The sequence below is a fragment of the Sparassis crispa genome (assembly GCF_003851025.1).
Source record: "Sparassis crispa DNA, contig_000013F, whole genome shotgun sequence".
Lineage (NCBI taxonomy): Eukaryota > Fungi > Basidiomycota > Agaricomycetes > Polyporales > Sparassidaceae > Sparassis > Sparassis crispa.
The window spans coordinates 30151-42989 of record NW_020939760.1 but is presented as its reverse complement, the minus strand read 5'-3'; the positions used below and the strand labels follow the sequence as shown (position 1 = coordinate 42989).

The 12839-nt window shown below is 54.2% G+C and overlaps 4 protein-coding genes and 1 non-coding gene across 5 annotated transcripts; 3 read left to right on the top strand and 2 right to left on the bottom strand.

Moving 5' to 3' along the window:
* Window positions 1-164: 164 nt before the first annotated feature.
* Window positions 165-2479, top strand: SCP_1400170 (MFS general substrate transporter; the record flags this gene model as incomplete). Its single annotated transcript, XM_027763724.1, has 12 exons — window positions 165-746; window positions 801-845; window positions 898-957; window positions 1012-1024; window positions 1074-1256; window positions 1319-1462; window positions 1515-1658; window positions 1716-1793; window positions 1850-1893; window positions 1948-1994; window positions 2082-2327; window positions 2410-2479. The coding sequence occupies 12 exons, from the start codon at window positions 165-167 to the stop codon at window positions 2477-2479; spliced, it is 1656 nt and encodes a 551-aa protein (XP_027619525.1).
* Window positions 2480-2940: 461 nt separating this feature from the next.
* On the bottom strand, window positions 2941-3633 carry SCP_1400160 (hypothetical protein; the record flags this gene model as incomplete). Its single annotated transcript, XM_027763723.1, has 5 exons — window positions 2941-3064; window positions 3117-3237; window positions 3300-3360; window positions 3409-3526; window positions 3602-3633. 5 exons carry the CDS (start codon window positions 3631-3633, stop codon window positions 2941-2943), a joined length of 456 nt encoding a protein of 151 aa, XP_027619524.1.
* A 440-nt stretch (window positions 3634-4073) lies between these two features.
* Window positions 4074-6172, bottom strand: SCP_1400150 (hypothetical protein; the record flags this gene model as incomplete). Its single annotated transcript, XM_027763722.1, has 4 exons — window positions 4074-4579; window positions 4639-5577; window positions 5638-5731; window positions 5891-6172. The coding sequence occupies 4 exons, from the start codon at window positions 6170-6172 to the stop codon at window positions 4074-4076; spliced, it is 1821 nt and encodes a 606-aa protein (XP_027619523.1).
* A 99-nt stretch (window positions 6173-6271) lies between these two features.
* Window positions 6272-6354, top strand: SCP_t1400140. Its single transcript is given in 2 exon segments — window positions 6272-6308; window positions 6319-6354. It is a non-coding gene; the product is annotated as a tRNA-Thr (tRNA).
* A 3302-nt stretch (window positions 6355-9656) lies between these two features.
* On the top strand, window positions 9657-10649 carry SCP_1400130 (hypothetical protein; the record flags this gene model as incomplete). The annotated part of the gene is made up of 6 exons (XM_027763721.1): window positions 9657-9708; window positions 9772-9785; window positions 9841-9975; window positions 10034-10252; window positions 10302-10436; window positions 10497-10649. The coding sequence occupies 6 exons, from the start codon at window positions 9657-9659 to the stop codon at window positions 10647-10649; spliced, it is 708 nt and encodes a 235-aa protein (XP_027619522.1).
* Between the last annotated feature and the right edge of the window lie 2190 nt (window positions 10650-12839).

The following is a 12839-nucleotide window of genomic DNA, read 5'->3' as shown; positions in this document are numbered from 1 at the left end:
CGGATATCCATGTCAGCAGAGTGCGAATCTGTGTCGGACCGACTACCCCGCAGTCACAGGTTGACTTAACCGTATTACGTTGAAAAAGACTCGTGGAAGGTCTGGAGGCAAAAAATATTTCTATAAAACGACCAAGTCCACCCCTCTCCTCTAACTCGTCTGCGATGTCGCTTCCAATCGCTGGTCCACCTCCCGCGCATATTTCTGACGACGGTCGCAGCCTCGGGGACTTCGTCAGTTTCTCGGACATTCAGTCCCACCTGCAGGCCCCAGGATCTGCTCTGGACGTGGAAGAATTACCCAGAGGATCGGTGGATCTTTCTGCAATCCCTCCTACGAGCGAGCGGATCAGGAGACGATCTGAGCTTCCTCGGACCCGACCTTCAGATTCTCCGACGGCTTTCAAGCCAGAGTTCATCGAATTACCTGTTCTTTCCAAGACCACGGAGGAGCCCCTATATGGGCAATCGAGTGGAGTCCGTGCACCAGGCATCTCTTCGAAGTCGGAGATATCCATCGGTGACGTTGAGACGGCCGCGGGCAGCGTGCCCGCTTCTGCTGGTGCTTCGTGGCATATTTCAGACGAGGTCAACTTGGCTGCGTCTACCGTTTCTGCGGGGCAGAAAGCGATTTATCGGCGCAACAGCCGGATCCAATTCGCTGCTTTGTGTTATGCTTTTTTCCTTGAGGGCTGGAATGACGGTACCACTGGGCCTCTTCTGCCTACAATTCAGCGTCATTACGGCGTGAGTAACATTATGTCCTGGCATGTGCTGAAAGTACGAATCAAATGGGCATAGATTGGCTTTGCCATTGTATCATTACTGTTCGTTTTTAATACAGTCGTAAGTCCCGACGGAGAATGTAAGGTGAATGATGTCAAAATGTTTCTCGCAGGGCTTCCTGAGCGGCGCTATGGTCAACGTCTACCTCAACGACCGATTCGGCTTAGGAAAGGTGAGAAATTTATCCGATATTCCACACATTTCACGACGCTGAATTCCTTGCAAGGTGTTGGTGATAGGTCAGCAATACTGTTGATCGACATCAGCATTGTTCACCTGCGAGTCCAGGCGCCTTCTCCCAGCTGGTCGGGTACGCGCTGATGGCCCCGGGGAGCCGGTTCCCCGTTATGTGTCTGGCGTTCTGCTTCTCCGGGTTTGGTATCTCGCTGCAGAATGCGCAAGCCAATGGATTCGTCGGGAGCCTGAAGGAACATGCGAGGATCAAATTCGGGTTACTGCACGGGTCGTACGGTGTGTCGTCTGTCGCGGTGGGCGTCTTTGGTCGTGGGAGCTCACTCGGGGTCGCTTTCCAGGCCTGGGCGCGTTCGTCGCGCCCTTGGTGGCGACGCATTTTGCGACGTCTAGGCATTGGTCGTATCACTATGTGATCTCCGCCGGCATCGGTATCACGAATACGCTCGTCCTCCTTGCAGTGTTCCGCTTGAAGAAGCAAGATGGTACGTTCTTCAGTGCTGACCCTCGCCGACACTACAGAGTTGTTGTCGCCAGATATCTTGGCTGAAGCGGGGCAAGCCGCTGGCGAAACCCATCCCGAGAGGGACAACAAGTACCGTCAGATACTGGGCATCAAGGAGGTGCATTTCCTATCTATATTCTCTTTGATCTATGTCGGCGTTGAGGTGTCGCTCGGAGGTGAGTGCACGAGCCTCGTTCACTTTTCTTGCGCGAGATCAACGGACGTGATTGCAGGATGGATCGTCACGTTCATTGAACAAAAGCGCGGGGGCAATGCGACCGCCGGCTACATCTCGTCCGGCTTCTTCGGAGGTGCGTATTTTCGTGATAACCGCCTGTTATTAATGAATATCGAGACCTATTCGAAGGCCTCATGCTTGGCCGAATCTTTCTGATGTGGCTCAACCGCAAGGTCAGGACTTCATCTTGTTTCCCCGTCTTCCTCTCCTCATATCCGTTCCCGCAGGTCGGCGAACGCCGCATCATGTTCTTCTACGGCATCATAGCCATCATGTAAGTGCCTCCGCACCCCGGGAATCCTCCTCCCGTACTAACTTTTACTAACTTTACCACCCACACTCCCCTTGATACCTCAAACAGTCTGGAAGTGACGGTCTGGGTCGTGCCGTCGCTCATCGAGAACGCGGTGGCGGTCTCCTTCATCGGGCTGCTGCTCGGGCCCATGTACCCGATCCTGATGAACCACTCCACCGCGATCCTGCCCAAGTGGCTGCTCACGGGGTGCATGGGCTACATCGCGGGCTTCGGCCAGGCGGGCTCCGCCGTCCTGCCATTCGTGACGGGCCTCCTCGCGTCCAAGTTCGGGATCGGGTCGCTGCAGCCGCTGTGCGTACACCCTCCCTGCTGTGATTTGTGGTTTGTTCATGTATGGAGGCTGATCTGGGTCGGATGGTTTTTTCTTCTTTAGGATCGTGTCGATGATGTCGACTATGATCGTCATCTGGGCGATCGTGCCGAGGGTGCGCCGGTTCGATTGAACATGTGGCCGCTGCAGGCTACTACGGGTTTTCACGCTATCTGGTGTTTGTTGTATAGATTTCTCGCATTGTATGTCGGATTAGAGTGCCTTGGCTGCATGCTTGTTGCACGAGGTTGGGCTTTGCATCTGATAGATGGATCAGAGATTGTATATACGTACGTCTCGCGCAGGCGTTTAGGTTAGGGTAGACTGTTGCTACAACGTTGATAGGGCTGTAATAGAAAATGGAGGGTTCGATCTTCTCGTGAGCGAGCTTGCACGACGGGGAAGACAGCTGGCAGATAAACAAGCAGTTAGATTTCTATAAATTCCACGTCGACAGCACTCCAAAGATCTGCTTCCTTCCAGTACAACGCGCGCGCACACACACGCAAGCACAGCCAGCACACCCGAGAGTACACCCAACACCGTGACACGCGAGCGAGCACCCACCGCGGCCCACACATGCCCACGCGCGCACTACTGCGTCTTGCGTGCAGCAGCAAGCTGCGCGTAGTGCACCGTCGCCTGCCACCACACGGCCATCGCGAGGCCGACGCAGCCGTGCAGGATGCCCCACACGATTTCCGGCGTGACCTTGTACCTGCGCGCCGGTGAGTGAGCGATACACACGCACACGGAGAAGGGACACGTACGACTCAGCGAGCGCGCCGAACGACATCGGGACGATGCGCGGCGCGTTGAAGAGGATAGTCGAGCAGGTGACGTGGTAGATACAGAGCGCCATCGCGAACGCGCGCTTGCCGGGGAGGAAGTCTGTGCCGCACGTCATGCGATTCAGCACTTGGTCATCCGCTCTGGACAGGAAGGCTTCGCACCTGGGAGAGGGTAGCAAAGCAGAGCCGCGACGCAGATGCCTGCGACGAGCGCGGCATACAGCTGTCGGAGATGTCAGCATGGCGGTAATCGAGGGCGGGTGAGACTGGCCTTAATGAACACGAGTGTGGTGTTGTTCAGCTGGAGAAAGGGCAGGCTCGCTGGCGACAGGAGGCCCTGCACGGCCATGGGGACATCGAGCGCAATGTGCAGCAGAAACACCACAGAACTTAGACACGGAGAGTTGCAGTTCGGGAGACGATGAGCTGTCTCCGTCTGTCGCCTGAGGACTGGACCGACTCACAGGGGACTCCGCAGGGCAAACGGTTGCGACATGGTGCTGTGCAAATGTCTCTCGGCGACGGCGTGGTCAGAGGTGTGCTGCTGGCGAACAAAAGGGAACGCTCGTAAATAAATGTTGTCGGCGCAGGCACCAGGCGGCTGATAAGTGCGGGAAAACCGAACTTGCGGAATTGCACGCGAGATCGCCATCTCCCATCTAGATCAGCTTGGCACGACGCTACTGCACTGAGTACTCGCGGCAGGTAGTATAAGGTAGGTAGGTAGCGCACACTTGTTCGTCTCCGGGTCGTAGTGTACATGCAATTTTGCGTTCTTCTCGAATGTCCACAACGCCCGTTCCCCCTTGATGCTCTACTATCTCTCTAGATCACCCGGATATCATCAACCAACCGCACCGACCACGAGAAAAAAAATCTGAACGTTGCCCGCAGCATTCACATTCGCATTCGCATTCTTGCCCGCACCCGCACCGCCTACTCCTCGTCCGCCTCGTCCGCGTCAGGCGACACCCCCGCGCGCACGAACAACCCAGCACCAGAGCTCTCGACGGCATCCAGGTCCTTCTCGAGGTCCAAACTCTCCCCGGCTACGTCTGCGGGAGCCGCGAGGCGCAGACGCGCGACCTCCTGGCGGAGCAGGTAGATCTCATCGTCCCGCCGCTCGATACGGCCCTTGAGCAGCTTGAGGTACTCGTTCCCGCACCGCAGCAACTGCAGCTTGCTCACGCCTCTGTTCGGACCCTCGACATTTCCCTTCGGCGGGCCCCGCGGTGGCATTGCCCCGGGGAGGATGGGCTCGTCGGGGTACCCCTCTTCTGAGGGCAATGGGATCGGCGGAAGCAGCCCACGCAGGTCATCGAACGACGTCTTGAGGGAGTCGCGCCGTTTTTGCTCGGCTGCTTTATGTGAGGACTTGCGGACTTGCATCACGGGCTGGGCGAAAGAGGTCGACGACGGCGGATTTAGTGCCATATTTCCCGCTGGGAAAAAAAAAAGCGTTATGAGTGGCATATAACGGCAGAAATTTTGGGGGACTGACCTGGCCGTATTGGCTTCAAGCTCGGGCTGATGATCGAGGTGGACGAATTTGCCATCTTGGGAACTGTCGCGGGCTGGGCGGCGGCACCGCGCTTCTCGGAGGATTTACCCTTGCCTTCCTTGGGCCTCGACGAGCTTGCATGCGACGAGGACGTAGACGTATTGATGCCTAGTCTGCCGAGGTTCATGATACTGGCAGGGGTCACAGGCGCAATATGCCCGGGTGGCGCCAATGCCGACGTTGGCGTGCTCATCCCGGACGACGTCGGCGACGTTCCGGAGTCCGCAGACGTCGAGGGACCCAGGAGGCCCGTAGGCGCTGCTGGAGGTGGGTGCGCGGGCGGCGGCATATGTATTTCTATCGGCGAGGGCGTGTCCGCGGGAATCTGTCCGGGGTTGGGCGCTCCACCGCCACCGTTGCGTGCGGGGCGCGCGACGGCGGGGAAGAGCGGTGTCGAGTTCGCGGAGCGCGACCCGCGAAGGCTTCCTTTCCTCGACGCGCCACCAGCTTGCGCCGGCGTCTTGAGGTCCGTGCGCACGGTGGGTGACTGCCGCTTGCGGGGCGGGCGCGCGGTGGACGTCGCGGCGGATTCCTCGCCGCTGGACGAGCCGTTCACGCGCTTGCGTGTGGGAGGTGCGGAGGGGCCGCGGGTACTGGGCGAGGCATTGGTGTAGGCGCCGAGCCAGGGACTGGTGAGTGGAGAGATGTCGCCGAAGTCGAGCTCTGCGGGTGAGGGGAGTGGGTACGGGTTGTTCGTCTGAAAAACGAGGTTCGCGGGTGCAGAGTGCGGCGTTGGCGGGATGATGTGCTGGGTAACGTAGTCCGGGAGCCCCTGCGGGCCCTGCTGCTGCATGCCGCCCATCGCTGACGCGCTGGAGTGCAGGATCATGGGGGAGACGAAGTCAGTGCTTTGTTGTGCGCGGAGCTCGGTCGATGACGCTGCGCGGAGCGCCGGGAGTCAGTCGAGGGAAAGGAGATAGACAATGAGGTGCAACACACCTGGGGTCGGCAGCCCGTACTGTTGTGGATCCCTCTGCTGGTCTACCGGTGTGGATAGTCCTGAGAAGGAGCTCTGTCCGCTCAAAAGCTCTATCTGCGCAGAACCTGTCAGTCTCCACAGGATAACCGCATCCAACGCGAACGCAGCTAAGTCCGCGTCCTTCTCAAGCGCATATACACAACGTGAAAGAAGAACCGTTCGTCTCCATCCCGGGGCAACTCAGCACAGGGCGGGGCAGGGTACCTGACTCACCTGCTGCTGGAAAATCTGATTCTGTAGTTGCTGCAACTGTTGGAGCTGGTTCAGCCGCATCTGCTGCTCCAGAAGCGCCTGCGGGGTCGTCTGGGCTTGCTGAGCGAGGGCAGCCTGCCCGGAGCCGTCCTGCATGTTCATGAGGCTCTCTAGGACGTCCATGCTGACTTGCATGTTCGACTGTTGAAAGTTCATTGTGGGTTGTGGAGGGGCGGGGGCAGACGGGATGGCATGGAAGGGATCTGAATCGGCCCTGGACTCGGGCTGAAAGAAGGAGTGCATGGAGGCCCAATTCTGGTGCTGATCGTCCTGAGCGAAAAAAGAAGCATCTCCAGCATCCTTTACACGGTTGATAATATTTGCATCCAGAGATCTTCTGGATCCCGTTTAGCTCAGTTGGTAGAGCGCGTCACTAGTATAGGAATGTTATGACGAGGTCAGTCGTTCGAGTCGGCTAATGGGAATTTCATTTTGACCTTAGATTGTTTTTATATCACAACAGGATAGCTCGATGGTAGTGAAGCAAATGGAAGCAATTGGCACTGCCTAAGGGTTTTGAACTTTCAGGAAGATATGCACCCATACACAACTTGAACACACTTATAACCCAGGCTCGAGGACAACCCGACCGGACTGAATATTCTTTGTTACATGAAGCTAAACGCGCTGAGAAAATGCGGATCAACAGAGATACGTGCCGGGCCATAACCCTGAGCGGCGAGAGGTAAACGAAGATTTCAATATACGAGCAGACGATCGATGGAACACGAATGACGTGAGGGTGGAATTAGTATTGCATAGGTAGAGGCCAATTGCGAAAAGGCGTCAAACCTCGGTCGTGCCTCAGGATATCCATACAGACAGGCTGCCTAGATGTAATGTCAATGGCGGTAACCTAAGGATGTCTTCTTAGCCCAGAGAAAAACGCAGGTCGACTAATAGCGACCTGCAGGCAAATACTTGAAGGGGAAGGAGCCTGTGAACACGTGAAGCTGGCTTATGGAGTCCACATTCAGTGAACCCCCCGGTTGACTGTACATGAAGGCAGCTGTTTGTGCGTAGTGGACAAGTTATCGCTGGGTTAGAATAATGGACGCCGCAGAGTCGCTGAGGTTTGCACCATGCGTACCACTAGATAAAAGGCTCGTATGGGTCGGGCATCAAATCAAATGCACCTCATTGGCAGATCCTTGCTCTCCGTACGCCCGAGCAAGTACCTTCCTACGGTTGTCGCGGTAGGACACGTATGTGAGCGGGCCATTTCTCATGCCTGATCATAGTCCCGCCGCGGAGCAGTCGTGTTACGCTCGTCGTCTGGAGCGATGAACACGTAGCTGCAATTATTTGAACGGAGGATTGGTGAAATGAATGTCAGCTGCCCACACTACGCAATGGTTTCAAGCGCGACCATTTTCCGCACAAGACAGTGCAGTATTCTCCGGTGATGTAGACATGCATGAGATCAATATCGGGTGCACCGGCAAGCCTTCGCAAATTAAGTATGACTTCCTCTATAAATTGTCCGCCCTGCCATCAGACCGGCGCGCTCTGAATGCGCACCGCAGTCGTAACGGAGCGCCGGGTATTGTCGACGAGTGGACAGGCGGCGACGGGAGTGCGAAGTGGGTATGGATGTGTGGAGAAGAACTACAAATGGTAGTATAGAAGACAAACTGCTATGTGTAATTAGTAACTTCATATTAGGAAGCTGGGCGAGACCTGGGACCACCAGCACGGGGAGTCGACGCCGCCGTAGGTGAGTCTCCCACTGAACCGCGCGACAGCGCCGCGATGCCACAGCACTGCAGTCCCAGGTCCGACCGTCCCCTAGCGGATCAACCGCAATGACTCTGAGCTGCTTAGGAACCTGACGCACCAAACATAGGCAGAAACACGCATTACCCACAGGAGCGAGCTGACGAACAAAGCGGCGTGCAATTCGGAAGTCTTGTAAACATTGTAGGCCACGTCAAACAGAGCTGGCACCAGTACTCAAGACAGCAGATATCAAGCAGCCGAGAATTATGCTCAGGTGAGCCAAGACGAGTCGGACCAGCGTAGGACGCATCTGACTTGCAATTGGCCCCCCGGAGCACTGACTAGGCCAAATTGGTGACAGCAGCAAGGTTCGTATCCTCATAAAAAATCGTGCCCATGCGACCCGTGGCTCCTGAAGCTTTGAAATTTGAAGGGTGGAACCTTCGCATCTTCTTCTGTCACGCAGGGACATTAATGCGGAGTTGAGAGCGGCGGCAGGACCTCGGCTAAGAACCCTTAGTCTCATCCGGACATATCTGGGCCTAAAATCAGCTGTCAACCCTTCTTTAGTCGGGACAAATGCCAGAAAAATACCTGTGAAGCCTTATTTTTTGTCCAGGCAGACGGACGGGGTTCGACCCTAACTCTCATCTTTTCGAGTATGGGTGTCGGGCCTGTGACTGCATACACTCTAGGAGTGCACGGAGATGCTGTTTAAGCGCTCAATTGACAAGTTCCACGTCAAGGGTTCAACGTTCCTAGCCCATTTTCCGAGGCCCTGGCGCGACATGGTGGCTCAAAGTGGCAGCGGTGGTCTCCGTGGGATTACTAAGTGGGGAGCTCGAGCAGATTAGCTGGTGGGGGACGCGCCCTCCCCGAAACTGATTCGCTGTGAGCTGCACGTATTTATATCGTTTCTCAGCTCACAAGTAGTTGAATGGTTCACTTATCGGCTGGAAAAGTCTCCGAGCAGCATTCGAAGACGTGCAGGAGCCGCTTGGGGGTAGCCTGGGTCACCCACCGCTGGAGTATGCATATGGGATCGTACTTCGTGGGCTGCCCACGCCATTGGCTAAGCTACCCTTCCCTTCTATGTGGCTCCTATTTCCAATGTCGCTTCTTTTGCTGCCAGTACCACCGTGGGGCGGTGTCCTTCGGATATTGGGAACTCGGGTATGTTCGATCCGGACCCGCAGGAGTTCCTACGATGTAATCCGTGGAGCGCTGCCATGGTAAAACGCATTCTACCGTACGTGGAGCCGTCCTGATTCGTGGGGTCAAAGCACTTTCTCGGTGACATCGATTTGCTATAGTCCTTGTCGAGTAACTGCGCTCCAGGATTTGTGGTAGTTCAGGGTGGTGAGAATTTTTTTTTGGAACTGCCGTTTCCGTTCTGTTTGTCAGAAGGTTGCGGATATTCCTCATTGAATATCCAGAGCTTGACAGTATCTCATGCACGTTTTCAACGTTTGGTTGAATTCAGGTTCACATGCAGTGTATCTGCTGCAAGGTGACGGCACTGAAATTCTTAAAAGGGGACGGGCTTATGCCGCATCAATGTCTCGGTAGTGTGAAGTGGACGTTGTTACATAGGCTGCGATCGGCTACACTGGTAGCGTCTACTAACATGCCGAACACCAACTCGCATGGTTCACTCTGCACCCACCATCCGCGGGAAGGATGCAATGAGGACATCAACGCAATCCCATCAGTCATCCCATCAGTCTTTGGTAGACCATACCTAATTAGTACAACGTGCCTCATAAAGCTGATTTTGAGTCCAGACTCTGGCCGCGAGGGTTGCGTCGTGGTTCTTCGAGATCTCCAATTACTGAAAACACTCAAATTATCCAAGCGCTCTGCGGTTCTCATAAAACAGTGTTTAACCCATCACTATGCCTGACAGGCCTCTGCGTACCTCTGGATACTACATGTGTTGCTGGAGATTGAACAGGAACTGGAAAGATCTTTCTCTAACCCTTCAGCCTGCAATACTCGTGCATAAACCATGGAGGATGTCGCCAACTTTAGTTCTCCCGCAGACGAAGTTTACTCCGCTGGTGAGTCTTCCTAGACATGTCTTATTCGTTTCTGTCCCGCCGAAATATCGAACGCACTTGAAGGTCCAGGTACTGAGGTATGTTGTCGAATTCGAGTTTTCCGAGAGATGACTACTCCCTCGTGAGATTTAGGCCGCTTATCGGGAACATCAAAGACAACAGAACAGGTTTTGGATGCAGATTCATGGAACCACTGAACATGAACATCCGGTACCGTGTTCCATTTCTCCAACTTCATCTCTGGCAAACGCGCTCAGACGTACCGAGGTATACCCTGTCCACACCATATCACTTCACGACGCAAGTTTAACTTCCATTTGGGCAGTTGATAATCATTGGACAAGAGCCTCGCCAATATGGCCAAGTATTTCACCCATACATTGTATCGAAGTTCTCTGCGAATGGTAAAGAGTTTGTTCGCTTGAAGGATATCGTAGAAGGTCGTTACGAAGGATTAGAACGACGGAACCATGACGCCTTGTCTTACAAGGACGTGAGTTGCGGACGGAGGGCATCAAATGTTAAAATGACTATCAAGTTCAGGGTACGATCCTACCTTGACTTCTTGCGGTAGCGCTGACACTGTCTGTTAGTGGCCGGCATCCTTGTCCAATGACGGATATGTCAAATACAATCCGCAGAGAAATGTGATACATCCGAACGGGAAAGCGTACTCCGTGGGAGAAATTGTTCAGGTGATCGGCGAAGAGATGCTGGTGTTTATGAAGGTCAGAGGCTGCAATCAGTTCTCAATCCCTGCCTGCCACCTGATAGATAGAGCTGACCAGGACAACGGCTCAATGTTGTTGATTAATCCGCAGTGGGGCTTGGCCTCGGTTCCCGACTTCGGCGACATTGTCCTGTTGGAATTGTGGAGAGTATCAAAGAGCAGTTTACAGCCCCAGTTTGGGATCCTCAGGAACCACGCCCTCAGGATATAATCGTAGAGCTCTCTCCCTGATCATAATGTCAGGTGATACTTACCGCCAAGTTGGCAAGTTCTGGGACACTCGCGGGATTATCCATCTTGTGTATGTTCTTCTCTCGCCAGCGAGTCAGATATCACATTTCGGCTTGAAGGATGTTGGCTCCATCATCACAACTATGCCGCGGCTTCCTCGCCAATGCACATACCTGCAAGTATATCTTTCTCTTGTGAGTAGTATTCAGCTCACCGAATATAGTATTGAAACCAGATACTACCGCTACCGAAGCTGAGGTTCTAAACTAGTTTTCGCTCGAGATCCTCTCGTTGTCTGTAACCTTACTGTTTGCATCCCCTTACCGTCTTCATCACAGTCCGCTGCCACGATGCATTCTTGCCTTTGTGCATATCATCATTTGCTTGCCGTCTGCACTCTCAGATCCTTCGACTCAGCGTGCACTATTAGTTCACTCGCTGCCGAGTAGTGTGTACCGTTTTTAATCCTGTAATCCTTGGATCGTTTGCAGCTCATATTCCCTCGTCTCGCGCAGTTCTGAAAATTCAGTCCATGGCTTTCCCTTGGCTGTTGCGCTCGCCATCGCCGTCCAGGCCTTTTCCGTCCACCTATTCCTCATGCGCACACACACTCTCGCCCTTGCAGTTGACTCGATATATGTCCGCGGTTTTACTATTGGAAGTTGTTGTTCTCACTACCGCCGGACGCTCGCTCTTGTTTTCCCCCTCCCGCGAATCGCATATCGTTAGTGTACTCTTACGGTCTGTGCTGTCCTGTTCTCGTAGCTATCTGCATCGCTTTCAACACTATCTTCGTCAGGTGTGCTATTCCTCTTCTCTGTCCTCGCTTTCGTTGTGGTTATTCATCAATTTGCTGTTTGCACTTGCCCACTGGTTTTTTTTGAGTTACCGAGATGGTGTCGTTATTCTCTGCCTTGTCCTCTGTATTCTTCCATCTGTTTATCGACTACAATTGTTCCGGAGTAGCACAGTTTTATGATATACGTTTCTCTGCTTTAACAGACACGACGGTTTCCCGGCACACCATAAACTGCTTCCGGTGTGTATGCTACATAACCAATGAATGCAGGGGCATGAACATACCAGAAAAGGGCGAGATTTGCCTCAACGCGGGACAAAACTTGCACGGAGACTGAGACGACTGTCCTGACGGATGCCACGGCTAGTCACTGCAGCAGTAGAACGGCATTACAGCCGAAAGGCTCGTTGTCAAATCGCGTTGCTGGATTGGGCGAAAATAGCGCGCGCTATGACAGGTATCCACTGGAGAGCATGACAGCCAGTCCTTGCGTACGATGATCAGGGCGTAGTGGCTGAGTAGTAGCACGCGCATGTGAGACACTTTGGTCACCAACGCGTAAGATATCTCGCAGCGCCGTCGTGGCGCAGGTCCTCATGACTGGGTTACGAGATCATACCATAACTCCAGCCGCCACAGCGTCTCAATTGCCCTGGAGTGTCGTGGAGGGGGATTCCAATCGCTCTCACAATAGTGGTGAAGAGAAACTTTTAGCAGTTACCCGTAAAGACCTTGAGATCTGACACACTAAACACCGCGGGGTTCTCGGGCGAACTGTGATCATATCGATTCGTGTCGACGAAGAGCGACCCGGGCTAGAATGTACGAGCAAACGAATCTCTCACACAGCGGTACGATGCATATTCGCCATTTCTGGGTTTCAATGACAAGTACCGAGCAGACGAGAAGATTCAGCTCGAATGCTGAATCACCGACAAATCAGTGGCGCCAATGCCCGTGGAATGGGTTGGTTGACTCCGACAACTGGCGCTACATGATAAATCAACCCAACGGAGGCGCACGCAGAATATGACAAAAGTCACCAAACGAACCAATCGTACATCAACTTGCTCCCAACGTCGGTAGCAGGGCAGTGTAGCAGTCCAGACGCGCGAAATGCGGGCGCGAGTAATCGTGTCCTCTGATATTCAAAGGGGGGCATCGTACGCTCCGCCTGAGGGATAAGTGCCCATGATGGATCGTCCAGAGAGAGAGGTCGTCTAAAGATCCATGTGACAGATGTATTCCCCTTACGGACATCCACCCCAACGTTTACGAGGGCAGAACGTGAGAAGGAGACGCAGAGACAGCGACAACCGATGCTAGAGCGGTGGTAAAGCCGCTGAGAGCATCAGCGCAAGACACGAACAG